The sequence below is a fragment of the Engraulis encrasicolus genome, chromosome 2, assembly GCF_034702125.1.
Source record: "Engraulis encrasicolus isolate BLACKSEA-1 chromosome 2, IST_EnEncr_1.0, whole genome shotgun sequence".
In the NCBI taxonomy this organism is placed as follows: Eukaryota; Metazoa; Chordata; class Actinopteri; order Clupeiformes; family Engraulidae; genus Engraulis; species Engraulis encrasicolus.
The window spans coordinates 29,237,997-29,265,688 of NC_085858.1; the positions used below are offsets into that span (position 1 = coordinate 29,237,997).

At 41.6% G+C, this 27,692-nt stretch overlaps 2 protein-coding genes across 3 annotated transcripts in view; one reads left to right on the forward strand and one right to left on the reverse strand.

Annotated features, from left to right (window-relative positions):
- The window catches only part of LOC134436576 (E3 ubiquitin-protein ligase TRIM39), a 28,927-nt gene extending 18,883 nt beyond the window's left edge, over positions 1–10,044 (reverse strand). For both annotated transcript variants that reach the window (XM_063185876.1, XM_063185858.1), the window contains exon 1: positions 9,871–10,044. The gene's annotated coding sequence lies outside the window, so the exon portion shown is untranslated. The remainder of the gene's footprint in view (positions 1–9,870) is intronic.
- Positions 10,045–11,406: 1,362 nt separating this feature from the next.
- LOC134464086 (integrin alpha-M-like) lies at positions 11,407–27,206 on the forward strand. Its single transcript, XM_063217536.1, has 30 exons — positions 11,407–11,443; positions 12,924–13,029; positions 13,317–13,420; positions 13,639–13,709; positions 13,912–14,026; positions 14,850–14,983; positions 15,124–15,266; positions 15,370–15,523; positions 15,629–15,779; positions 16,166–16,245; positions 16,384–16,507; positions 17,139–17,263; positions 17,765–17,914; positions 18,073–18,288; positions 18,545–18,678; positions 18,851–18,996; positions 20,496–20,662; positions 20,929–21,057; positions 21,208–21,281; positions 22,344–22,485; positions 22,885–22,983; positions 23,379–23,458; positions 23,592–23,678; positions 24,462–24,540; positions 25,024–25,122; positions 25,362–25,448; positions 25,610–25,720; positions 25,982–26,095; positions 26,306–26,416; positions 27,024–27,206. Exons 1-30 carry the CDS (start codon positions 11,407–11,409, stop codon positions 27,114–27,116), a joined length of 3,462 nt encoding a protein of 1,153 aa, XP_063073606.1. The 3' UTR covers positions 27,117–27,206.
- Positions 27,207–27,692: the final 486 nt, after the last annotated feature.

Below are 27,692 nucleotides of genomic sequence, written 5' to 3' on the forward strand. Positions count from 1 at the left end.
AGTCATGTTATTTTTAAGTCATTGACAGGTGTTAGGCTGTTCTTTGCAAACAGATATATGACAGAAATGGTATGTCTTTGAATAGTGGCCAGATATTAGAGAGTAGTGGACATAAAAGACTGTATGCATTTGAATGCCACATACACTTCATTTCTCACTGTCAACTTCCCTACCTGTGACTAATGTCTACATTCCCTCGTCATGAGTGTAGGCTACCATTTCACTGCCAAAACATTGTCAAAACAGTAGCTCTAAAAGCTGATATTCAAACCCAGTCATTTTACATATCTGTCGCCAAATGGCCCTGCAGCAAATCCCTCACTGACAAGCCTGAAAACGAATCAAGTAAACAGTAAGGGAAGACTATGACAACAAATTAAGAGATGATAACAGAAGATTTTTTTATTGCATCTGAGGGAACGAGAATGCCGCTGGTCTAGTCTTAAGATATCAGGTAGAGCCACATTCCATCACGCGCCATGCTGACAGGTTGTTTTTACTAGGAGGAAGTTTGTGTGTGTGTGTGTGTGTGTGTGTGTGTGTGTGTGTGTGTGTGTGTGTGTGTGTGTGTGTGTGTGTGTGTGTGTGTGTGTGTGTGTGTGTGTGTGTGTGTCTGTCTGTCTGTCTGTCTGTCTGTCTGTCCATGTTTATGTGTGTGTACTATGTGCATGCACGCCTGTGTGTGTGTACTGTATGTGTGTGTGCACGCAGATATGTGCATGCATGGTATGCATACCCGTGCATTGTGTGTGTATTTATCTCAAGACATCAATTTTTGTTAGAAATGAAGATGGAAACGTCCGTTACTGTGTCTCTGAGTCACACAGACTCACAGTCATCACTGGCATTTGGGTCAAGGTTTACTATACACTGTGGGACCGTGGGAGTACCCAGGTGCTTAGGCTACCAGGTGCTCAATGTCACTGCTGCATCCCACGGTTTCCTACAGCACACATGAATGCACACACACACACACACACACACACACACACACACACACACACACACACACACACACACACACACACACACACACACAGCCCCGCCGACAGGGGGGGACAAAAGGGCTTTTTGTCCCGGGCCCTGGGATAGGGGGGCCCAGAACTGGGCCCTCATTGAGTTTGTGATTAATGGTTCTATTTAATTTCAAAATAAGATGTTTTTTGAGAGAGGGAGACTGTGCTATATTTACATTAAATAAACGATGCAGATATTTTGCCTTTCCTGTCCTTAAAAAAGGATCAAGAACCCCGAACTCCCCCACCCCCAGTGCACAAATGGTTTGGTCGGTCATTACGAGAAAGAAAAAAACGGCTTCAACTAACGCGGCTCGTGCCAATTTGCCAATGCCAAGGTGTCTGAAGAAGCAGTCGTTCAAAGCATGAGGGCAGATAATGAAGGATAGGAGAAAAATAGAGGAAGACACCAGAAGCCCCAGGATTCAGTAAAAAGTTCTTCAGATGATGCAGGTACTAACAATAGCAGAGGACACAAACAAAGCAAAAGTTTCCCACCATACAGACACGCACTGCACCGCAGCATTCATGTTTAAAACATTATCAGTCACACAGTTGCATCATTTTATAACCACAGCTTAGTAAAATTGTGTTTCAAATCTGACCATCTGTGACCTTAGCTAGGAATATGCACATTAGCCCACAAACATAACATGATGAGATGAGAAGTTGCGTCGCGCGCAGAGAGAGGGCAAGGGAGAACTTTTAGAACAGTGCTAGTATGCAACGCTATTTCGCATAGCGCGTATAAATACCGCTTAGCGCAAATGCTAACACTTTATCAACCTGTTAACTTTGTGGGGAGAAACAGTGTAGATCCTTTTTGAATATACATTTCTGCAACTTGACTTGTTCCTGTGTTTGGCTATTCCTGGTGTGGGAAGATTTTGATGAGGGAGCACAGCACAAGATCTGTGTTCCACTGTCTTTGGTGTGCTGCTCACTTGTTCACTGTCATCACACGTCACTTGAAGTCAGTTTAGCAAACTTAGAGCTGATTCAGTCAGGTACGTTTTGATGCGCAAGCCCTCAAATTGCTGAAGTAAATTACATGTACATTTGTGTTATTAATGATGTGAATCCTATTGATTTTGTTTCATTTCTAAATAAATGTTGGCAAAATTGCATGAATAGTTGGATGGATAGATCATTTACTATGGAATTATTTTATGCGTCATTGATTTGTGAGGCTACTTTGATACCAATGCCATTTCTTTTATAATGTGTACATAGCATATAATGTATACATATCACGTGAGAGTGGTGCGCTTTCAGGCTGAAATTGTAGTCTGGCCACCTGGTCTCTCTTGAAAAAAACCTGGTGGTTAGGGTTTTTTTTTTGGTGGGGGGGAGGGTTAGGAGGAAGGGGGGCCCATTGATATTTTTTTGTCCCGGGCCCAGCCAAACCTGTCAGCGGCCCTGCACACACACACACACACACACACACACACACACACACACACACACACACACACACACACACACACACACACATGCACACTCGTACATACATACACACGTACATACACGCATGCACACCCACGTACATACACGCACACGCACGCACACATACATAGCCTACATAGTACATACATAGAGTGGCCGCATAGTGCAATGCATTATAAAAGTGTAAGAAAGTGTAGATTTGCAGATTCGTTTCCACATTTGCAAATGTGTTTCATGCAACATTCTAATTTGAATTTTGTTTTCAAACTTATGTGCATTGTATAATGCAGGCCTATGAATACGTTGCACTACTCGGCCACTGTACATACAGAATGCTTAGATCTCCATTTGAGTAGGCCTACTGCATTTGTCTTCACAGTTTAGCTGTCACGTGTATGGCCACAGAGGAAGACAGACATGCCACTATTTTGGGGCTTAATACAGTTAAAATCGTTGGCCAGGGTTTATAAAGGTGGTAAAGTGGTAAAGTGTCTTGTTTTAAGACAAGTTAAAAGAAGGAGTATGTCGCTAAGCTAGTGAAAGTCAATGGATCCGTGTAGCATGTAGCAATGCTACATGGATGCATAGACTTTCACTAGCTTAGCGACATACTCCCTCTTTTAACTTGTCTTAAAACAAGACAACGGGTTACATAAAAAATAAGACACTTTACCACCTTTATAAACCTCAGCCAACGATTTGAAATGTATTATGCCCCAAAATAGTGGCATATCCCTTTAAGTGGGACATGTCCCAGAGGGAAAAATGTGTTTTGCCAACACAGCAATAGACTTAATAAAAGAAAAAAATATCAACCTTTTGCAAAGAAATATTCTAGAAATCAAAGTTAGATAAATGCATACGAAGAGTTCAAATGCAAAACCACCTATCTCCATTTCTGAACACCTGCACCTCTATGAACCCCGTTGTTGGTTTGGTTTACATTCATGTACTTGATAATACATATAAATAGTTATGGTACATAAATAAAATAAAATAAATATCCAATTTTGATAGCTTTGTATTAAATAAAAATGAATCAAGATTTTTTTCTGAAAAGGCACTTAGGGGGTTTTGCATCTGAACTCTTCATACATACAATACATACATACAGTACATACATACATATATACATACATTTCCTCATCACTGTCCTGCCTACACGTGATAGAGTGTGTGTACATGCATGCTTGTGTGCTTCCATTTGCACAGTGTAAAAGGCTTTAAAAGCTCTGAAATAGAGATATCAGTCTTTTTTATACGGGCAGCATCAAGACGGCTATAAACCAAAAGCCCCCTGGCTCAGCAGGAGCTTCCTCGTTGATGCCATGCCATCAGCACCCATCAGGGCCCAGTGGCCTCTGCCAAGTCTGCTGCAGACTAAAAGAAGAGCAAGTAGAGCTATTACTAGACTCCTATTATCCCACAACATCAACTGCTGCTCTTGGAGGCTGAAATGTTCGGCAAAATTGAGGGAGAAAGGCCCTACTGTGGCACTAACAGTGGTGCATTCGTCTACTATGCGGCCGACCCGGGTTCGATTCCCGGCCTGGGTCCTTTCCCGTCTCTCTCTCCCAACTCAATTCCTGTTTGTCCTGTCTGATCATAACGAATAAAGGCTTGAAAAGCGCCAAAAAAATATTTAAAAAAAGAAACTGAAGGGAAAAAATCCTCGGTCCAGGCACTGAGTTGATACAAAAAGTCAAAACCGAAAAAAAAAAGTCCGACAGGCGGACAACAGATGCGTCCGTCTATGCCTGTTCTGAACCTTTTTTGCCCAAACGCCCCCTTGGCCTCCTCATAACCTGTCAAGGCAATTTATCAATAAGCCTACCATGTACTGTATAAGCCTGGATTTGAAAAAGTACCATAGGATTTCAACAGTGTTGGGCAATTTACTGAAAAACTGTAATGCATTGCTGATTATGTTACTGTCTTTTCAAAATAATCCCTTACACTACATTTAGCAATGTGGGGACCTAAGGCGAATTTAGCTTAGGGGGGCCATCGGTCCATCCCATATCACATTTTTTTTTAACATAAAATCTCTATTTTTGTTAGGCTATTTTTTTTTTAAATCACGATTTTTGATTTAAAAAAAATAAATAATTACAAACATAAAAAAACAGGCAAACATTACAACCCTTTCTGGACAGATTTCAATGAATAGGCTATTTGCAATTTTGCATAGGCCTACATTAAATAAACTAAAATGTGAAATTCTCTTTTCACTTTAATATGAGAGCAGTGATGTCCCCCCCCTCACTGAAGTGTTATTTCATGTGTGTGCATGATGCTGTCACCTATTTGAAGTGACGTTGATGTTGGATTTCATGGAATACTTTTAAATGCCGCTTTGGGAAGAAAACAGAGTAGGCGACAGGTGAACTGTATTTCTGTCAAAACAGTGGTTTGCAGGCGTTTGCGTTTTCACGTGGATATTGTCTTCGTGGACCGTAACAGACAAACCGTAAGTTCCATAAACTAATCAATGAGACATTGGCTACGTGTACATGATGTTTTTAAGTCCGATTTAATAAATGCGATTTAAATAGATCAGATTAAGAGTTATTTTGCGATGTGTATACATGGCACTTTCACTTAAATGCGATTAAACATCTGGGGAAAATAAAGCATTGCGATTGGACTGAGGACGCACGTGCTGAGCGAGCCAAATAAGGCACGGGGGCGTGGTTCAATGCCACCGAGATGCAGGTCATCTTCCCCACGAAAATCGTTGCCTCAGGCGGACTGAAATCACAACCTTCCCCCCTTTCTCCCTGGATCATTTACAATGCTACATTAGCTACCCTGTTAGCATAGAAAAACGAGTGGTCAAATGGAGTAACTTTGTTGTGCTTCATTACTTCGTGGGGCACTTTTACATCAATATATGGAAGCCACAACATTTATAGTCGCTTAGGGACTTTAAATTAAGCAAAACTTTCATGTGAAAATCAACAGGAAGTGCCGCCATGTTTTTCTCACTGGCAAAGAGCACGGTCTCTTGGTAGACGTTTTGGTTTGCACGCATGAGCTCCAGTCCAAAACTGAGCGACTGCCACCTTGTGGACACAAGAGGGAATCACAAGAGGGAATCACAATTCAGAAACTCATCACGGGAGGGCGGACGGACGGACGGACGGAAGGACGGACGGACGGACGGACGGACACCAAAGCCTCTTATAGAGATGCGTGGGACGCATCTAAAAAGTCTATAGATGCAGTCGAGATTCAAGAGGCAGACTGCTGAAAGCCACCCACCCATTAGGGCCCCTGTACGTATAGCATCATATCGTTTGGTACTGTATCTGAAAGGCGAAGTAAGAAGAGGCAAGGCAGGGTTACGTAGTAGCCTCAGTGATGGTTCTAGACCAACATTTTGAAGGAGGAAACCAACGCACACCAGAGGTTTCGAGGTGCAGGTAGCGGGTATATCAGTTTTTTAGAAGAAGATACTGCACACTCTTGTCCATCGTGCTGCAATTTATTAAAATTCTTAATAAATTGCAGCACGATGGAAAAGAGTGTGCGGTATCTAGACCAAAATTACCAGGGGTGCCGAAGTGTTTTTTCAGGGGTGCACATAAATTGGCAAAAGAGATCAGGTTTTCAATGTTGTGAATGTGAATATATAATACAAAAAAGGTACATCATGTCATGTCATGTCGTGCGTTTAGAGATTAATATTTTAAGTCATTGACTGTTCAGCACAGGGGCCATAACATGGGCCTGGGGAAAATCTACAAGGGCCCTGGCCCACCCTGGCCCTTGTCTAGAACCGCCCATGACTAGCTTACTATTATTGCGATGGAAAAATCCCACAAAGTTTTCTACTGGTGATGTCCCATGCCATCAGCACTCATCACAGCTCAGTGCCCTCTGCCTCGTCTACTGTAGCCAACGTATTTGAGAGCCTATATATATATACATTATCTTATCAATCGGTGGCCAACAACAACAAAGGGACACTCCACTCCAAGCCACCAACTTGAGATCCTGTGTATATATATATATATATATATATACATTATCTTATCAATCGGTGGCCAACAACAACAAAGGGACACTCCACTCCAAGCCACAACCAACTTGAGACCCATTACAGCAGCAACCAATGATATGATACCAGCAAAGACCTTGTGGGTTTGGGCGATCTTCATTGATCACCCATACATTAACATATTGGAAGTATCATGGAGGATGCATGGTAGGGGACAACATAAGTGGCTCCTACTGTACACATTATCATGTCAAGCTAAAGAAGGGTAGAGTAGAGTTAGCCGGGCCTTGCCATCTGTAAGCTCCAGTCAATTTACATTTTCCTCCACATCACGCCTGAGCCGGATCTTCTGCGAGGTTTTTTTTTTCTTGTTGCCAGACAAACAACCAATCAGCAAACTAAGGAGGGACGAGGGAAGGGATGATGATGCATTATGAACAGATTACGTGTCATGACTAAACGTTAGCAATGGGTAAACTGAGACGCTCATGGGGTAAACAGAGACACTCCCAACAGAGATCACTTCTCCCACCAATAGTCATTTTTCAATTCCGCTGTTCCAGACCTTCTGTATGACTGGAGTTGATACCAGGGTAGAGACGAGCAAATTTGTGCGAATTTGACACAGCAATGTCTTTAAAACGGGACACATTTGGACCAAGCTTGTCAATTTTGACAAAATATGGAGTTACTGCATTTTGTCTCTGTAGGGTAGCCAACAAAAGTTTAGCACATTCAGGCACACCGCAATCTCTTTCTCACTTGTGACACTTTGGTAGAAGCTTAAAAAAACAGACTTGTAGCTTCAAAAATGAATTCTTCATTGCTCCACATCCCATCAGCATCCCTCATTGCCGAAGCAGTCTACTTTGGGGAGTCTCTAACAAGCCTCAACAAACTCTAACAGGTTGTGTTACATGTATGCAGATATTTAATAACATTATATTAATATTTTTTATCCATTTAGATATTAACAGGACAGTTTAAAAAAAATGCCATTGTGACAGAGCCTAGTAAACTAGCCCCACCTGCCAGCAGGCAAAATTATTTTTGCCTGCGAGTGGGTCTAGCCTCAGACAATGCCCCATGCCCTGAAACTGGCAGACCAATCACAGCACAGGAGAGTTGTTTTGAATATTTGGATGCAAATCAGACAGAGTTTTGAGGGAGTGACGACAAAGCGCTGGCTAGGCACAGACACAGTTTGAAAAACAACGGGTTGTTCCCATCAGCAGTCTTCAGATCCGTCTTATTGATCAGGGCCAGTTTAAATATTCACATTTAATCTCGCATTTAGTCTGGCTTGCCAAGCTAATTGTGATACGTACTTTTTAACACCCTAATAGGAGTATTTTTAAACCAGAGTTTTAAAAGCATATTTCTACAACTCTGATGAACTCTGTAAATGAGAGGTCGAAACCAAGGTGTTTTCAAAAATATCCGAATACAGTATGTGTCAACAGCATCTTAGTGTGGTGTCACGTCTGCTGCGGTGCTGGGAGTCAACCATGCCAACCTTCAGGCTGCAGCTCTGACTAGATCTCTCATCAGTTATCTTACCAATGGCCAGCTTGAAAGCACTTGACACCAGCCATATCATTATGCATCATCATGACAGGGATTAAATGTGTCTTCTTCAGAAGTGCTTTGGTCACAAATTGTATTCAGCCCACATGCCCATGTCTGGTTTGACTGGAATGACCTGAAAGCTGAAAGCTATAGGTCGAGCACCACACCCTTAGCCTATAGTATTCAGGCACACACAACGACTGTATCACTCAGCCCTTCCTACACTATGGTTGATGTTCTGAATCACCTTAGATGAGCCTCTCAACTGCATCTATCTTATTATCCTTTTGATGTCACCTGATGAAGACATTGGCTAGGTCGACACGTTATGCTAAGTTTCACTAAATAAATCACAGCAAAGGGGCTTTTACAGTGTACAGATAATCCTTTCTCCTCGGCGGTACCTGTGCATGGTCCTGTCCCCAATGTCCACACATTTCCATAGGCACTGCTTTATTAATGGCTGGTCCCTGCTCATGTGTATATTAATACATTAATTAATATGGGGAGAGGTTATTGTTTGTGTGTGAGGCATGGCTGGATTGGCCATAAGGCATACAGGGCATTTGACCGGTGGCCTGTTGATGATTTTGGCCTGGTCCGCCCCTCAATACAGTATAGTGAAATCAGTCCTCATGCCACTATAGTAAACCTCTCCGAGTTGGATTTAAATATTCATTTTGGCTCTTGTGGTCAAAATATCTCGTCATAGATGTCTAGAAATGTTGTCACAGGCTTCATTGTCTCTCTCAATGCCTGGTGGACCAGTCTTGGCTGAAAATGCCCGGCCTGATTGTCTGTTCCAGTCCAGCCCTGATGTGAGGGATGGTCCTTTCAGATGATTCTTGTCCTGGGCCCAGTCAAAGCTGTCAGCAGCCCTGAGGTAGCCTACTGTGTAAATGCCATTTGCTACGTCACAGGTCCACACAGCGCTGCATGACTTGCTGCTGGTGCATAATCAAGTCCAGTAGACCGTTCATCTATTGTAGTACACACACATGTTGTCATTTGTAATTTACTGGCAAAGAGACAAAAATGTTTGCCTCCGTTTCTGTGAGCTTACGGTCTGCTTACTCTTTGTATTTGCTCAGTATTTTTCCAGATAGCATGTTGACATTTATCATTTACGGGCAAATGGACAAGAACCAGTGTCTCCATGTCTGCGAGCTCGTCTTTGCTTGCTCAGTGTTTTTCCAGCAGCCAAAGGGGGCCTGCCTGTCTCACTGCAGTGCAGGACAGTACACCATGCCACACAGCATTCCCTGCTCTTATAAATCTTATTCAACACGCTTATTGGAATTATCGGTCTGTTGTTGTCCCCCGTCATATTGCCTCATGGTGTGGTAGGCATTACTACAGGACAAATATGTGAAACATGAACATTGTCTTTTCTTCTTCTTCAGGAAACACAAAATAGCCTACAGTGTATCTTGAAAGAGTAGTGTACCTTTTGGAGAGTAGATTTAGCCTAGTGACAACCCCTTATTCCATTTTGAGTTGCTGTACTGTTGAGTTGTTGTACTGTTGAATACCGTACTGTATAACAATATATATTTAAAATAAAATAATAAAATAACAATAAACAAAGGTGCTGAGGGTGAGTAGCTCTAAGTCCAGTCAAACCCAACACTTTGTTTCAGCCGAAGTGTTTGATCAACAAAAACAGTCGAGTTATCATTCTGCCCTATCTTAATGCCAGTCTCCATATATAACTACTCAAGATTTACATGATTCAGATGCTGTCTAAATCATGTGAAATGTGTATCCAAATCATGGCCAAATATATGTAGCCTACAGCAACAACATTATATAATGAGAAACAAATGAACTCCTTACCTAGTGTGCTCAGACGGTGCCTGCCTTCCCTCTTGGATTGTCCTTGAGTTGTGTGCTCACAGGAGTTGGATGACTTTCGTCTCCTCTCTCGGCTCCTTATGTGTCGGCTGTATGTTGGGATGATGTTTTCGGTTTTCTCACTGGCCAAGGTGTGTGAGTATGCAAGCCATCCTGCCCCACAGGTTTGAACTGCATGAATGAGAGACGCTGTGAGAGTGTGTTGTGACAGGATCTCTTTGTGACAGAGCAGGCTAGGTACAGGCCATAGTCAAAGGGTTAAAAGCTGTTAGGCAAGTTTTTACATTTTCGTTTTTAGTTTGCTTTCAGGTTACACAAACTGTTTTATTGTGTGTGTGTGTGTGTGTGTGTGTGTGTGTGTGTGTGTGTGTGTGTGTGTGTGTGTGTGTGTGTGTGTGTGTGTGTGTGTGTGTGTGTGTGTGTGTGTGTGTGTGTGTGTGTGTGTGTTTGGGTGTGGGTGTGGCTGGGTGGGTGTGCATAATCTGGGTTCCCCATAATTGGGGCCCCTACTGAAACATGGGTCAGTCTCAAAATCGTTTCTTCACTGTTCCCTCTGACCTCCAGCCTCACTCCTCCATCTCACCCCTCCTCCCATGAAGAAAGCAATAAGGATTCCTCACTCAAGCACCACAGATAAGAGAGGATTTTTGGGGACATGTCTCATGACAGAGTAACTTCTGAACAATGTTTTTGCAACATATTGAATGAAAATTGTATGGCATTTCGACGTTGACTTTGAGGCATAAGGCCTGATGAAACAATGTAGAGGCGATTTTGATCTGAACACTTTAGTCTCCTTTATCCCTCCCACCAAGGCAGCTCCTGTTCTCCCAGTCACCGGCTGCTATTTAACACAAAATGCTGCCACCTGCTTCTGGAGAGATAGACTGCACACTGCTGCTGCTGTCATAGGGTCCATCTCATTTTCCCCGCTATCAGTCTAGTAGGCAAAACAACATTTTGGGCACTTTTCCCCATTCATCCCAATTGCAACTGAGAAAATGATCTTGCTTTTGCGAGATCTTGAATAAAACTTCTCTTGTTAATGATGTCCTGCCTCACGTCACAAGGCCACAAGCAGGAGGAGAGGACGGTAGGTTAGATATTGAAGTGTATTGACACATAGCCAGGACGAATGAGAGACAGAGAGAGTTGGTGGGAGGTGAAGAGGAATTAAATGTAGGCTTTAGGATGCAGGAGGAGAGAGAGAGGAGGAGGATGGAGGGTATCTTCAGCCAGATGCCCCAGATGGTCATGGTGTGTGTGTGTGTGTGTGTGTGTGTGCATGCGTGCGTGCGTGCGTGCGTGCGTGCGTGCGAGCGTATGCGTGTGCTTGTGTATAGAGAACTGCATAAGGGCACAGCTGAGGGGTGTGGGCAACTAGGCCTAAACCTAATCGGAGTTCTCTGTATCCTTTGTCTATTTTTTGTTCCTCTTTGAGAAGGTATATATGAGACGTGCCAGAGGTGATGTTGGTCATACTTTACCATTCTGCCGGCCATCCCAGAGAGAGGTGCGATGCCTGCCCTGGTGTTGGCCCTTACCATTGCCACAGGTGAGTAGAAACATACATAACATGTCTCTCAGAGCATATGTAATACTTTTACTTCACAACTCACAAGTAATGACCTGTAGTAATGAATTTGTATGAATTGGTGAATAGGATATGGATATGTGCAGAACTGTTTCAAGGTAGGCTATTTTTGAGAGATAGACAAATAGGGACTGGCATCCCAAAATGTCAGCAGATACCTTCCAACACAGAAATAACTTCTTGGATAATGTTTGGAGTATGTCATGTAAAAAAAAATATTCCTCAGTTAAATGGCCTTTTTGGCATTTCTGATTAGTGACCTATATGGGTCATCTTCAACACACCTGCCAGATGTAATGGGTTGTGCGTAGATTAACTTTTCTAACAAGGCAGCTACATTACAGATTTGAGATGAAATGAGCTTGTATTACATTTCATTACATTATAGATTACATTATAGTGTATTGGATTACTATGTTAAACCAAGATACCATGATGAACTCAAACAGCTACAGTATTGGAACACGGTAAAAATGCTGTGTCAATATTTCAGAGTTCTTCCAACTACAGCTTTTACAATAATATTTACACAATATGTTGTAGAATTAACTCGGACAATGTTACACTGACCAAAGTGTAAAATTAAAACTATCTTTTGAGTGGGACCGAATGGGCTAATTTCAGTTGTATTTAACACTGGTATTTTTTATATTGTATCATTGCCACTTCTCAACAAGTTTGAGGAAATGAAGGGAATGCATGCTTGACCTGCATGTTGTATTAAATGTACAAGGCAATGTTATTGTACATACTGCTTGTTTAGCCCACACTACTTCAGTTTGAATGTAAAATAGGAAGAAAAAAGAAAGCAAAATTTCCTCTTAACCTCTTCCTCTTTTCCATAGAACAATGCTAGACCAGAAACATAGCCTACACAAACTATGACCAATAGGTAACTGCGAACCACAAACAAATGCAGACATTTGATGACGACTGGAACTAAAGTGTAAGGTGGTGTAAATGTGCCCTGCTGACGATACCAATAAGGTCATTAAAAACAGCAGAGCAAGAACTGAAATTGAAAGGCATGGCAATATAATGAAAGCAGGTCAAATGACGCAATATGTTATTTTGTCCTTGGAGCACTGGCTTTGAAATAAAATGCTGCTTACAGCCAACTTACAGTATGCTGCATGTCAAGTAGGCCTATCAAGAACACAATGAAATAATGCAAGTTAAAACAATTTACATCCCTACCATAGCCAGATTTATACATCAGTTTATGCTTATTTCAGATATCATTTTAATTTCATAATGCACCATTAAAGCATTTGTCATACATAGCTCCAGGGGTCACCTGTTCCTGGTGCAATGGAAATGTTATTAGGCTATGTTATAGGCCTATTAGAAATCCAGTACTTGTTTATGTTGAGCTTCTAAATTAGTAATACACTGTAGTCGGTCTATAAACTGAGATCTCTATTTCTGCTTTTTAAATCAGCCTGTCATGCTGTGTTGGGTGCCAACATAGAGTCGACTGGCTGGAAGGTTTTCAGTGAGCGGGCTGATGGCTTCGGTCACAGAGTGATTCAGCGCGACCCGTCAAGGTATGATTAGGAATAGAAATGGCAAAATACAGATACAGAAAAGCACCAAAAATTCACAAATAAAAATGCTCTGTATTTGTAAATGTAGAAAGATTGATTGATTGATTCCTTGATTGCTTGAATGTTAGGCCTACTTGGGTTTATTTCATTGTACTAATTTGACTCTTGCCAGTAGTTCCACCTTGCTGCAAACAGAGAAAGGCAGAACTGGCAAAGTGGAACAACATCCATCTGGTGAGAGTCAGGATAATGTGACTAGGTGTAATGTTAATATCCATTTTGTCTAGTGTGCTAGTTAGTGCCCCTCTGCAACAGTATGAGGTCGACAGGAGAGGCCAGATTTATGAGTGCTTGATCGATTCAGAATCGTGTTCAGCTGTACAAATTCAAGGTAAGTTGTTGTGTTTATTTATCTATTATTTATCTATTGGACATCCATGCAACATGAAATTCTTTTTATTAGAGCAAACATGCTTGATTGATCAATGACCATTGGATTAATCATGTCATTCTTTCAATGTTGTGCTTCATTGTTTGTACATAGCCTAACTTATGTTGTTTATTATAATGAAATGTGAAACATGCTATATTTCTTTGAAAATGTCACAGGCACTGCTGTAAATATGTCCCTTGGTCTCTCAATGACAAAGGCTGAGAAATCTAATGTAGAGAAGACTTGGGTAAGCATTAGGTTCTACTTTACTCCTCTTGTAATTTATGCCACCGAAATGAATGGGAAAATTAATCCGAAATGGATAGAAATTTGAATTATTAATCATTATTGGGTGAATTTCCCCATTATCTTCATCGAAATGACTTAGAACATGTAGTTATACTGTTCTAAAGTTGAACTATTAATAATTAACATTACTTTTTGGTCAGGTCTGTGGTCCAACTATCCCCAAAGAATGCCCCAAAGTCACCCAGTATGGTGGGATGTGTGTTGGTCTTAATTCCAACTTGCAACAGGAAGGACACCTGCCCTTGTCCCTGGAAGGTAGGCGACCTACACTGATGCGATTAATGGCAATAACTGTCAAGCTCAGGCTCCTGTGCCTCAAGCACACTACCGTACCTCCGCCAAGGAGGTTATTAGATTAGATTATTCTTTATTGTCTCTTCAGGAGAGAAATTCAGAATGGACATCAGAAAGTGTGATTCACAGTTAACATCAGAACACCACAACAGGCAGACTTAGGACCACAAAGAACAAACAAACATATAAACAGGGTAACAGACAACCATTTGATAGCGTTACACACAACGTTCCAGTTTTGGCCCTGAGTCATCCAAAGAAATATACAAACCTAGATATTGCACATACTCTGACCTAGAGCTATTGCTCAGAAAAAAAACCTGAAGATAAAAAGTATAATATGCTACCTACAAAGTACCCCTTAAAGTACCCCTTATAAGCTTTTCTTTTTCAATGCCAATGTTTTCTGTCGTGTCAGTTTGTCTGTCTGTTTGTTTGCTTATTTGTCTGTCTGTTTGTTTGTCAGCAGGATAACTCAAAACTTATGAACGGATTTGGATGAAACTTGTGGAGTTGTTGGAAATGACTAAAGGAGTAATTACATTTTGGTGGTGATCCGGTTTACAACCCGGANCCAGGATTTAAAAAACAGATTCTTCATCATTGCTAGCCTAAAAATCTAGACGCCCCTAGTGACCGCAAATTGAATTGCAGGACAGGGTGACTTTTGACATTCCAGTTTCTAACTTGGCGGAGGTCTGCGCTCTCTGAGTGCATTTCTAGTCTCAGTTGAAATGCAGTCTATTTTTCAATATACAGTATTTTTACATATTTATATTTTCAGAGTGCAGAGATCAGACTGGTGCAGATATTTTATTTCTGTTGGATGGGTCTGGGAGTGTATGGTCTTCACAATTCAGTCGGATGAAAAGATTTGTGAAAGATCTGATCAGGAAACTGCAGGATTATGATACTGAAGTAGGTGTGCTCAGAATTACAACCATTCTACAACATTATACATTTTTAATTCCTTCTTATTGTATTTGTACAAGTGGAAATATGTTTCTTTTTCATTTGGCTTTCGTATCATTTTTTCTGTCTATTATGATTTGCTGCAGTTTTCCATAGCACAGTACTCCTCGGACTGCACCATCCACATAAAGTTTAATCAGTTTGACAGAACAGGGTGGGAACAACAGGTGGATGGTATCACACAGAAAGAAGATTTAACGAAGACTGCAAGTGCCATCCTGACAGTTGTGTAAGTATGAGTGGGGAATTATGGACACAATATTATTGTTTTTAGTATGTGTTTCAAACCCCCCCCAAAAAATTGAATAAAATATTGTCCTATGTTTTCACAGGAATTCTGGGTATGTTGCCGCAGCGGGAGTGAGGCCTGATGCAAAGAAAATTCTCATTGTCATCACAGATGGAGTGTCCGTGGGTGACAAACGCTCCTATGACGAAGCAATCGGACCAGCCAACAGGAAAAATATTACAAGATTTGCCATAGGGGTATAATACACTGCAACAAAAAACAACAGAAACAGTACATTCTCTTAATTCTCACTTTAAATCACTGTTTCTTGACATGATATTATTCATTACATTATGTGGTAGGTTGGAAATGCGTTTAATAGCGCATCAGCAAAATGGGAACTAGAAACAATAGCATCTGCACCTGTTAACAAGCACATGTTTAAAGTGGACAGCTTTGAAGCACTGGACGAAATCAGCAGCACCCTGGAAACGAGCATTATTGCCATAGAAGGTATGGCCTGATCAAATGCAGACTGCTACTGTATGCAGGGGGGAGGGTCACAACCATAGAGGTAGAACATTAGACTAGAGGTGACCCCGCCCCCCTTTTCAGGGAAATCTGTGGCAGGTAGACCTGAGAAATGGAAATGAATGGAGAAGGAGGCTCACCTCTGTCAAAAAATGGCTTAATAATGTGAAAATGTCCATCAACACACTATACAAGGACAATAGTTGAAGTGTGTTGCTAAATATCTACATAATTAATATAATTTGATTTTTAAATGTATTTTATCGACTCATATGATTTAAGTAGATATTTTGTTTTGTTGTAGATATTATTAATGTTCTACCTCTATGGACACAACATGCTCAAGTCACTTTGTGCTTTATTGTCAGGAGGCCAAACTACTGGTGATGCCACAATCATGGAATTTGCCCAGAACGGATTCAGTGCAGCTGTTGTATCCAGCCCAAAGGTATTGCTCACATAATCTGCTACTGAACCCTGTGCAGAGATCTAACTACCAATACTGTGCTTCAGCCAATCAGAATGCACGGATTGACTTTACTTCCTGCGTAGTGCGTTCAGCTCCCGTTCTTTTCCCTGTGTGCAGGAGAGGCTTCTAGTGGGTGTGGTTGGGGCAAACCAGTGGAGAGGGGGATACCAGGACATCCATGTGTCTACAGGGACATCCACATTCAACAGGATGGGAGACGTCTCTCCTGACAGTTACCTGGGTGGGAATGAAATAAGATCATATCATGTGCACTACATGTTAATTTACAAGCTGATGTTTTTATCCAAAGCGACTTACAGTTATTTACGGGTATTGGCAGTCCCTGGAGCATAGGGTTAGTTGCCTTGCTCAAGGGCACTTCAGCCATGGATGGAGGTGTAGGGAGGGGTAAGGGTGGGATTCAAACCTGCAACCTTCTGATTTTAAGTGCATCTCCTTAACAAACAGGCAACGGCTGCCCCATGTTATGCAGTGTTACTTCACTATATTATACCACGCTAGTAGGCTATACTAGTTAGTCTGGCTGGCATTTTTATCCAAAGTGACGTACAGTATTGGCTACTGTCCTTGGAGCAGTGTGAGAATTGGGCTCTTCACCATGGATAAAGGTGTAGGGACATACCTTCTTCCAACAGGGTGGGATACAAACCACCCACATGCTTCACAGGAAATTTGCTAACTGGCATATTAGAATTCAGAATTCTGTAGAGTGCACATGCCTTTACTGAATTGTCACATATACCGGTAAATGGTTCTCGTACACTGGTACATGGTTCTCATTTCTCATATATTGGCACATGATTCTCATGTCCTCTTAATTGCCATATGCACTGTCTCTAAACCCTCTCCAGGCTACTCCATGGCTGTGGCTGTCAGACACGGACAGAGCTACATTGTAATGGGAGCCCCCAGATACGAACACAAGGGACTGCTCATGGTCATCTCTCCTGATGGCACACGCAATAACTTCACACAGGTAATGAGGTTACCACTATAGTAGTAGAGGTAGTAAGAGTAGTGGTAGTGGTAGAGGTTTGGTAGTGAATGGCAATACTAGATAGATATATAATATTAGTAGAAGTAGTAGTGGCCTCGGCTGTGACTAACACATTTCGCCAAGGACCTAGGTTCAATTCTGGCCTCCCCCATCTCTCTCTCCAACTCATTTCCTGTCCCACTCTTCACTGTACTAATACGGTGAAAAAGCCCTAAAAATACTTCGCTGTATTAGTAATCATAGTTGTAGAGGTAGTATAATTAATATGTTGTAGTTGGGGTACATGTTTGATACAGATCATTAAGTAAAAACAAATGTAGCTATAGATAGAAATTATGGTAAATTGTATGGTATCATGATACATATTAGCTAGTTATTATATTATGGGTGTGATTATTCTGCTCTCTCTCTCTCTCTCTCTCTCTCTCTCTCTCTCTCTCTCTCTCTCTCTCTCTCTCTCTCTCTCTCTCTCGCTTTCAGTCTCAGTCTCTGATAGGTGCCTATTTTGGAGCAGAGGTGTGTGTGGTGGATTTGGATGGAGACTCCAACACTGACCTGATTCTGGTGTCTGCCCCCATGCACATAGAGGAGGAAAGAGAGGGGAGAGTGCTGATCTACCGCTTTGAAGAGGTACGGTTAGGACATTTAATTATACTGTTTCTATCTATCTATCTATCTATCTATCTATCTATCTATCTATCTATCTATCTATCTATCTATCTATCTATCTATCTATCTATAATGGTTTACACAGCAATAGCTGTGCATGGTCTGATTTGTGCTACCAGTATCCCACAACCAGAGTAGAGCCAGTGACAGGTGGGACCCTGCTGGGGCTGGAGGGGGAGAGGGGGAGGTTCGGCTGGGCTCTGGCCAGCCTGGCAGACCTGAACGGGGACGAGATCAGGGACGTGGCTGTGGGAGCTCCTCTGGAGGATGATGGACGTGGCAGCCTGTACATCTTCAACGGCAGAACAGGAGGCATCAACCCCACATACTCACAGGTGATCAGAGATGGCTAGAGAGAGAGAGAGAGAGAGAGAGAGAGAGAGAGAGAGAGAGAGAGAGAGAGAGAGAGAGAGAGAGAGAGAGAGAGAGAGAGAAAGAGAGAGAGAGAGACGGTGGGAGAGTGAGGAGGCCAGATGTGTCAAATCAAATGAATAATAAAACTTAGAACCTTACTGTTGACTTGAGTTACTGTATTTTGGTGTGAAAACCACATTACTATAACTATTAATGATGACTTAAAACCTGCTGCAGAGGATTGTAGGTTCATCAGTGCGGTCCGGTCTGCGGTTCTTTGGGTGGACTGTGGCCCCGTCTGCTCTGGACCAGAGTGGAGACGGGCTGCCTGACATCGCGGTCGGGTCCAAAGGAGCTGTTCTGCTGCTCAGGTGCAGACACACACACACACACACACACACACACACACACACACACACACACACACACACACACACACACACACACACACACACACACGCACGCACACACACATTCTGAATTTAATGTGGGACAACAGTGAAGCTGGATATACAGTACTATGTTGACGTACGTTTGCCACAGGTCAAGACCCTTGGTGTCCATAGCAACAGACGTGTCATTCCAGCCCTCCATAATCCCGACGTCTGTTTCTCAGTGTGCTGGTGTGGAGAACATTACAGCCAGCGTGTGCTTCAACATGGCCAAGGTCACAAGCGACACGTTTACAGGTATCCGAATATTGTCGGACTATTGATGCAGAAATGTATATTAGACTATATTGTATCATATTTCTGAATCTTTTTTTTCTTTCAGAATGAGTTATTTTGTAATATGTCGGTACAAAATGTAGATGTCAGCTGTCTACTCACCCAAGATTAAACATGTAGGCCAAATACAGTAGTATAGTGCAACATGGCGTTACAGACTGGTAGTGTTACAGTTTTTCTCAATTGGTTTTGTACATTTCTCACAACAGAATAATGATTCTTAAAAGTCTTTGTTCAATTGTGACTTCCTGGTGTTACCTCTGCACATGGTCAAATCAGTTTCTCATTGTTTTCGGCATATAGCAAATGCATTCGTCCACCATGCCATGGCTGTGTACAATTCTCAGTGATTTCGTACGTTCTCAATTGCTTTTGTCATATCACTCAAAAAGCTTTGTCACTGAATGCATGAAACTATCTCACCCCCCAAAACAGTTAGGCCTTATGTCATAGTTTAAGTCTTGACATGCAAAATGATTTACCAAGCTGTCATAATGTGATAAGCACTGTATAATTTCCATTGGATTTTTATCTATAAATGTGATCTGAATTGGTAAATTGCTCACAGGTAAATATTGACTCTCTCTAATCAAAGGCAATAGAAGGGATAGAGAAAACAGGCATGCAATACAACAATAGGCACTGTACTGTACTACTCTATGCCTCATGTGCCCTTTATAATTACGCTCCACGCAAAATTACAATATTTCCCTAGAATTTCACAAGACAGTAATTGCACTTTATACAGTATCAGTGTATTGTTTCAAATTTATTTTGCTTTACAGTTCTATATTTTTTTTTCACATGGGCTTGCAAGACAAGTAAAAAGGGATGGTAGAGGGCGCATTTTGACACCTCAACCTATTTTTCCTATTTTGCAATGAGAAAACCTGTCAATAAATAGGTCATAGTCTAAATGTATATCTAGGACAATCTTATCTGATCAATGTAATATAAAGTCGAATTTACAACATTTCCCATCCAATCTAAACAACATTTTGTTTCAGAAAATATCCTCAAGAGTGTACTATTCAATTGACAACATGACACATCGAATTGACTAGCTTGTTCATACACGGACCACACTATGACACAATGACTAACCATTCTGCTGGGACTGATACGTTCATTGACACAAAAACTTGGATTTTGAGCAAGAGACTCGGTTTTGCAGGTCATCCACGGTGTTTTGCCATTTGTTAAAGCTGTTTTGAGAATGAATATTATGTTTTGCAAATTGCGAGAGAGATTCGAGAAATGTACAAAACCAATTGAGAAATACTGTAATTATTCACTTAAGGTGTTGATTGAATGATCAAGTGTTGGAAAATGTATTGTATGTATTCATATTGGACCTAGACACAACAAATAGGCATATAATGTGGGCAATAGCATACTATGATATCACAAAAACATGGCATGTATGCATCGTCAGTTGTCTTACAATGTTTTTCCTCCAGCATTACAGGCAAAGATCAACTACTCACTGAGCTTGGACGTTACTCTATCAACCATTCGTGCCTTCTTTAATACTACCTCAGAGGGTGAGGAGAAGATACACACAGAGAGCACAGAGGTGACAGTATCTCTGGGGGATAACTGTTTTGATCACCCTTTCTATGTTCAGGCAAGTCTACGCCTTTTTACACAGCCATTATTCCAACCAGTGAAACCCAATGCCTAGAGTTTATGTTACCAGAATGGCAATAACTAGATTGTAATATGTTAGTACCACCACATTTTGATACCATTACCATTGAACTTTTCAATCACAAATAGACCTATCATACACAACCAGTCATAAACGGGGGGGCTTTCAGCTTGGGGCCCTAGACAATTGCCTAGTTTGCTTGCCTGGTTGTGACAGGCCTGCCCTTTTGTTCCCTCCACCAGTGCCGGACGGTGGATGTTGTGAACCCTATAGTAGTGGAGGTGGCCCTCCTCTTCCATGGTCTTCCCATTGAGGGGACCTCCCTAAAACCACAGCTGGACAGCAGCTCTGCCACCACCACCAACCATAACGTAAGAATCTCTGCATCAAAGTCCGTCCCCAATGTGGTGAACCTTCATTTTGTGAGAGTGTTAAAGGACAATGTGTCTGTCTTGATTTCCACATAAAAATGTGCCTTTGGTATATAAAAAAATGTTTTATTTATGTTTTTTCGTCCTTAGTTGAACTTCGAAATTGACTGTGGAGAGGACGGTGTATGCGTTGACAATATCCACCTCAACTTCAACTTCTCTGGGTAAATGAACTTTGCTTTGTTTCCTAGGGAGACAGCAAGAGATAGGACAGATGTAGACTGTATCTTAGGTCCCAGCTGATCTACAGTGGAATGTACTGTAACCTACAGGGTAGAGGGAAATAATTTTAAAAAAGCTGTGGCCTTTTCTCCATGATCCAGACGTAAAAGTCTTTGTTATCAATATACTGCTCCTTTTCAAAACATTAGAACTTCATGAAAAAATTAGTTTATTTACATAAGAATAATGGTAGACTTTCCTATATTATAGCTTCATTGCCCACATTTGAACTATTCCAATAATTCGCTTGTTTATTCTACATATTTTGGGCTTCCAGCTAAACAAAAAAAAGGCAGATTCATATGTTCACTCATTCTTAAATTGGCTACCTAAAACAAGGGTCTTGAAAACCTAAATTACTAAAGTCTACATCTAGAAACAATTAGCAGGAATGGCATAACTGACAATAGTGTAATTATGTTGGCGTGCACCATTTCTTATTATTGGCACGGGCAAGTTGCCTACGACATCCGGCCCAACTTTCTAAACCCGATGCGGCCTTGGGCCAAAATAATTGCCCACCCCTGGCCTACTGTGTCCTGGGACTCAGCGACTACAGGACACCATCAACACTTCAGTATAATTATCGCTCCCACTGCCTCTCATGTCACTATACTGCATTGTAAATGGGGGAAATCATATGTAGCATCATGCCTTGCTTTGTATTGTCATGCCCTTATCCTCCAACATACAATACAATTGAAGAGCTCTTTTCCAAAACGCTATATCCACCATTTTTGACTTTTTGCATTTTAATATTGGAATTGACTGTTCAGAAGTCCTATCATCTATGTGTGAATTCTTGCCATTCAAATGTTTTGAGAACATACTTTTAAACCTCTAGAAAAATACATTTTGCAATGCATTTCAATGGAATGCCCAATACAAAAATGTCAATTTCCCAACATTCTATAAAATGGATATATCGCTTTTTGGAAAAGAGCTCTTCAATTGCTGTTATAGCAGTTCTACTCAACACACAATATATTTTCTGGGTCTTGCAGATTATCCACCATTGAAGTGGGCATTGCTGAGAATATGATTGTTGTGGTGACAGTAGAGAACAGAGGAGAAGACTCCTACAGCACCCGTGTGTCTCTCTCCTACCCCCCTGGCCTCTCCTACAGGACTGTCACCAAGAAACAGGTAATGCACACTCTCTCTCTCTCTCTCTCTCTCTCTCTCTCTCTCTCTCTCTCTCTCTCTCTCTCTCTCTCTCTCTCTGTCTCCCCCCCCGCCCCCTCTCTCACACACACACGCACGCACGCACACACACACACACACACACACACTCCTGCTGCCCATTCACCTGTCTTGCGTGAAGGCTCTGGAATTGTCACCTCCTGCCCGAACACCTCCATTTCACTTGTGGTCGCACTCATGCCGCAACGGATCTCATGCCGCTTAAAGCATCCCGGGGCTGAGGCCAGTTACTATGTCTGTACTGTATGCCAAACATGCTATGCTGTACACCAAGCACACAGCGGGCAAACTAGTGAACTACTTGTTACTACATGCAAGACCTCATGTCTCTGTCCTGTGCAGGGCAGGGTGGATTGCACCTCTCTGGACAGCACCCATGGAGCCTCTCTGGGGAAGACTGACTGCAGAATCAACACACCCATCCTCAAAGCTGGCCATAAGGTGCGGAGAAGACACACACACAGACACACTCACACACACAGAGAGAGAGAGAGAGAGAGAGAGAGAGAGAGAGAGAGAGAGAGAGAGAGAGAGAGAGAGAGAGAGAGAGATAGAGCACAATAATCACACCCATCCTTAAATCTGGCAATAAGGTGTGAAGGACACATATACTCTGCTGGGTTTTGCCAAAAATCACTATGTATCATGATACAGGCTAACGCTACAATTCATAAACAGGCCAGCCTCATACGATATAGGCCTACTTGAAATAGATATTGAACACATCCCCTACTCAAACTGGCATGTGTAAATGTCAACTCTGGAAAAATAAATCAACTCGAAGCTGATCATTGAACATGACTTTACCTGACCCATCTTATCTCTGTATTCTTCAGGCTACCTTTGAGGTTCAATATGGGATCGGTGGAAACAGGGATTTTGGAGAGAGAGTCACAATACAGGCCCAGGCTTTCAGGTAACTGCTGCCGATGCTGTTTCCAATGCATCAATCATTTATTGAGCATTACCAGCTGATTGGCCAGTTGGTTTATATACACAACACACAGTGAATTGTAGTGATACCAAAGCTCATAAACACACTCTTGCAGTGACAATGAAAACCATACTGATGGGAGCCACTTGATCAAGACCAAGGACATTGCAGCCAAATACAGCATCTATGTCATTATGACCAGGTCAGTTTGTGTGCTTTCCTTTGAATGTCATACATACGCTTGTCTGGCCCTGATGTAACATTGGTGGAGAATGTAGAAGCAGTTGGTTCCCCTGTTATGCTCTGTGTCTTTCTCCAACAACATTTGCTTTGTGAAGTCCACATACTGTACACCAAAGTCTTAGCCTTGTAATGCAGATGGGCCCGCCTGCAGGCCTGTTCACTCTGCTGAAAAGACTCAACTGCATCAACACTGCTACGGCATTAGCAAGAGCCTTAAAGGGACAGTTTGGTCAATTTCAACATGCAGTTGTATTGCTCACGCTACCCTTGACTTGTCAGTACCTGGTGACATTTTTCGTCTCAGCCCTTTCCGAGATATGAGCAATTCTAATGGGGGCAGCGTTTGTTTACATTTTTAAAAAATGAAACATAGGCCAACTCCAAATATTTTCCCAAAAGGTACTGCTGTTTGCTAGTTGTCTGCTGATGTTTTATAACCTTTTGGATGTTTTTGGGAATAAATAAAAATGTTTTTTTGAAATGTAAACAAAGAGCTGCCCCCATTACAATGACCAGGATCTCGGAAACGGCTGAAGAAGAAGAAAAAAAAATCTCAGGCACTGACAAGTCCAGGGTAGTGTGAGCATTACAACTGCATGTTGAAATTGATCAAACTGTCCCTTTAAGTAACAGATTGAGACTTTGTTGTTACAGTTTTGGTAACAGTAATGTTATAACTTTGCAAAGGGGTTAACCACCTTAATGCATAATCCTGTCACAATTGTTTTCTCTTCTTTGACAGATTTGAAGGCACAACCAGCTACATTAATTTCACTGCGGGAAATTACCACTTGCAGAAACCAGTGACGCACAATTTAGAGGTGATATGGACCCTGTGTTGCACTGCATGTTGAATCCCTGGTCCTTTTTTCTACTATTAAAAACTTCATGGGCATGTCCAATCTCCAATGTCCAACTAGTTCTTCATATAGTATTACATTACATTACATTTGGCAGAGGCCTTTATCCAAAGAGACTTACAGACTTACCAATCAAGGTCATAACTGGAACAGGAACTGCACAATAAGTGTAAATGCCAAGAAGGGTATGTTTATTACCCTAGTTATTTGTGACCCTTGTTGCTTCTGGAAGTGTTTCCCATCACTGAGGGACTATGACACAGAGCTGTTTTGACTGGGGCTGCTTAGAAGTATTTAGTGTCTACTGACGACTACTTCTCTATCTGCTGTTTTGATGGGCTTTTTAAGACTGTAGATCCAACCTGAAACACAACAGGTGTTACAGTGACTTTTAAAAATATTAGCCATCTGTCTTTAAGAGTCTGTCTGCCTGTCTGTCTCAAGGTGACAAATGGACTTCGAGATCTCAATCTGACTGTCGTCATTCGTGTCCCTGTGAGACTCCAAGACAAGGACCTCTGGACTAACACAAGCAATTTGAAAGTGTGTATTCATTTACCCACTCCTTCTTAGTTAGATGAAAACACTTCAAAAACATACATAACCAATACATGTTTCCAAAATAATCTGTCACTCACATAGCCACCATTATTTACGATGGCAATCATTACTTAAAAAACACACAGACATTAGTTGAATACTCAAGACACTTCGTTTGTAATTTTCGTGATACATCATTTGGAAATCAAGTTATTTTCTTTAAAGAATTCCTCTCGTGTTAGATTGATGGATGCACAGCAGGACAGGAGTTGAGGCCAGCCATCACAGACCTACAGGAGATCTTCAAGAACACCAAGGAGCCAACCCTGGTAATTAGTTCGAGTTACTTGCTGAACTTTACAGCCCAGTAGTAGTACATCCTCTTCTGTAATACTATCTCTCTTGTTGAGTTCTATACTGTAACAGACCGCAAGAATTGCTGTTGGTTATTAATAAATATAAGTATACTGTTTTTTTCTCTCTGTTTCAGAACTGCTCCATTGCCGTGTGTCTGGAGTTCAGGTGTGCCTCATACATGCCAAAGAGGAGTCAAAACCACTACAGCATCTCAGGAAATGTCAGCTCAGCGTGGATTGAACAGGTGCTGAATCGGTTCCTTAACAGGTTGAGAGAGCTGAAGTTGAAGCAACCCGACCCTCCCGTCAGTGTTAGGAAAGAGAACTGTAAAATTTGGTGTACCGCAGGCTGCATTCACGTTGAGTTCCCCATTTAAGTCCTCACGCTTCCTGAAATATATATCCTGGGTGTTGTTAAGCATTACGATTCTTTAGGGATGTATAGCACACTATTTATCTTATCTTCACATCTCTCCTGATTTTTCTTGCCTCCCTGTGCTTTCCAGACTGGGCTGCGTTCTGCTTTGTTTCGCCTGGTCACTTCGGCCACTCTGGAGTTCGACAACAACACATACATCTTCTACTCCTCAGACTCCTCACGACAACCACCTGTTATCAGGGTAACAAGAGCACAGCCTATGATTTTTAAAAAAGCACGGAGTGTAAAATGACAATGACAAACTGGGACTATGTTCAGTCTTTCTTTTAATTTGTATATTACAGTGTTATACTTTTATATTGTAAATTTTCAATTGTTTTGTGCGTACATAGGCCTACGGTATGTGATTGATATTGTACCTTCTATTCTGTTCTATTCTATTCCATTCTAGATTCAGACAAATGTGGAGCTGTATGAGGTGCCAGATCTGATTAAGGAGATCATTGGTGGAGTAGTGGGTGGTCTGGTCATACTGATTCTACTGACAGTTGGCCTCACTAAGGTAAACAATGAACTAACTAAAAATGTCCAAAGTGTTGATCACTACTATGAGTTACAGTACATTACAGTTGATATAGGCGAATTCAGGTAAATTGGGACGCTTTTTTTATTATATATATATATAAGCGGATGGCCCAAAGTGTCTTTATGAATTCACCATATGTCTACATGGTGCAAGTTCAAAAGTGAACATTTAATTTTTGGTCCCTACTCTTCCTCTCACTGATGTGTACCATTTTGTTGCCTTTTTTATTAAACCAACCTGCAGTTATCAGTGCACACATTGGTAGATGACTATACACAGAACAAGTAGCTTAAGAAGCCTTAAAAATAATGCTTCCAAATTAGTTTCATGATAGGGTGTAATAGGGTGGAAGGCATTTCTAAATAGACTTTGCTGCCCTCTAGCGGCTATATCTACACTTGCAGGAGCGGACCATCTCTCTGTAGTTCTCTATGGGTGAAAATTTCAACTTACGGCGTGACCCGATACCAAAAACTACATTGTCCAATGACTGCATATCTGTTGCCTAATTACATTTCCACATTGCCTCTTGATGAAGAATACTGATTAAAACGGTCCCTTTATTTCCTCATTTCATTTGCAGTTTGGCTTCTTCAAGAGTTCCTACCAGAAGAAGTTAAAGGAGGCAGGAGCTGCGGGCCAAGGGGGAGGCCCATCACCTGCTGCCACACAGTAGAGAGGCCCAGAGAGCCATAGGGGGAGTTATGACAACCGGGGTACCAGAAGTAGATTTGCCACTTGTTTCAATGTAGATTGAAATAGTGCCAGGAAGTGCCTTTCTGTTAACTTAATGTGTTACTTTAACTTACAGTTGGAATACATGCTGTACTGTATGCATATTTCGCACAAGTGACATTATTATTGATTGCTTTGTGAATCAACCTTGTAAAATTGTCTCTTTGGCTGTAGCAAGTTAGCTAAACATGCTAGGTTAGTTTCGTTACGACACAACTAGCTCATTTACTCTCTGAAGGGAGACAGACAGAAGAGGTGCCTGCTTTTCATCCTTGTTTGAGTGTGTTTTCGAAGCAGTTGCGCATGCTCCATATGCAAGGGCGATCATGTGACATGATGGCTGATTAGTCATGTGACCAGCGAATCAGTCGATAACAGTTTTTTTGTAAACAGATCAGCTTTTTAATTACAGGACAGAAAATTGTTTGTAAACGTAAGCCTTATTCAACACGCCCACACGATGATATGGTGAAATGAATTAATATAAACTGCACCCTAGATGGCTCTGAGTAGGCTA

Bases quoted from the DNA above. Each gene is read 5' to 3' on its own strand.
- LOC134464086 (XM_063217536.1), top strand. From the start codon at position 11,407: ATGCCTGCCCTGGTGTTGGCCCTTACCATTGCCACAG. The intron at 15,780-16,165 runs GTATGGCCTGAT...CTTTATTGTCAG, and splicing joins GAGCATTATTGCCATAGAAG to GAGGCCAAACTACTGGTGAT. The intron at 23,459-23,591 runs GTAACTGCTGCC...ACACTCTTGCAG, and splicing joins ATACAGGCCCAGGCTTTCAG to TGACAATGAAAACCATACTG.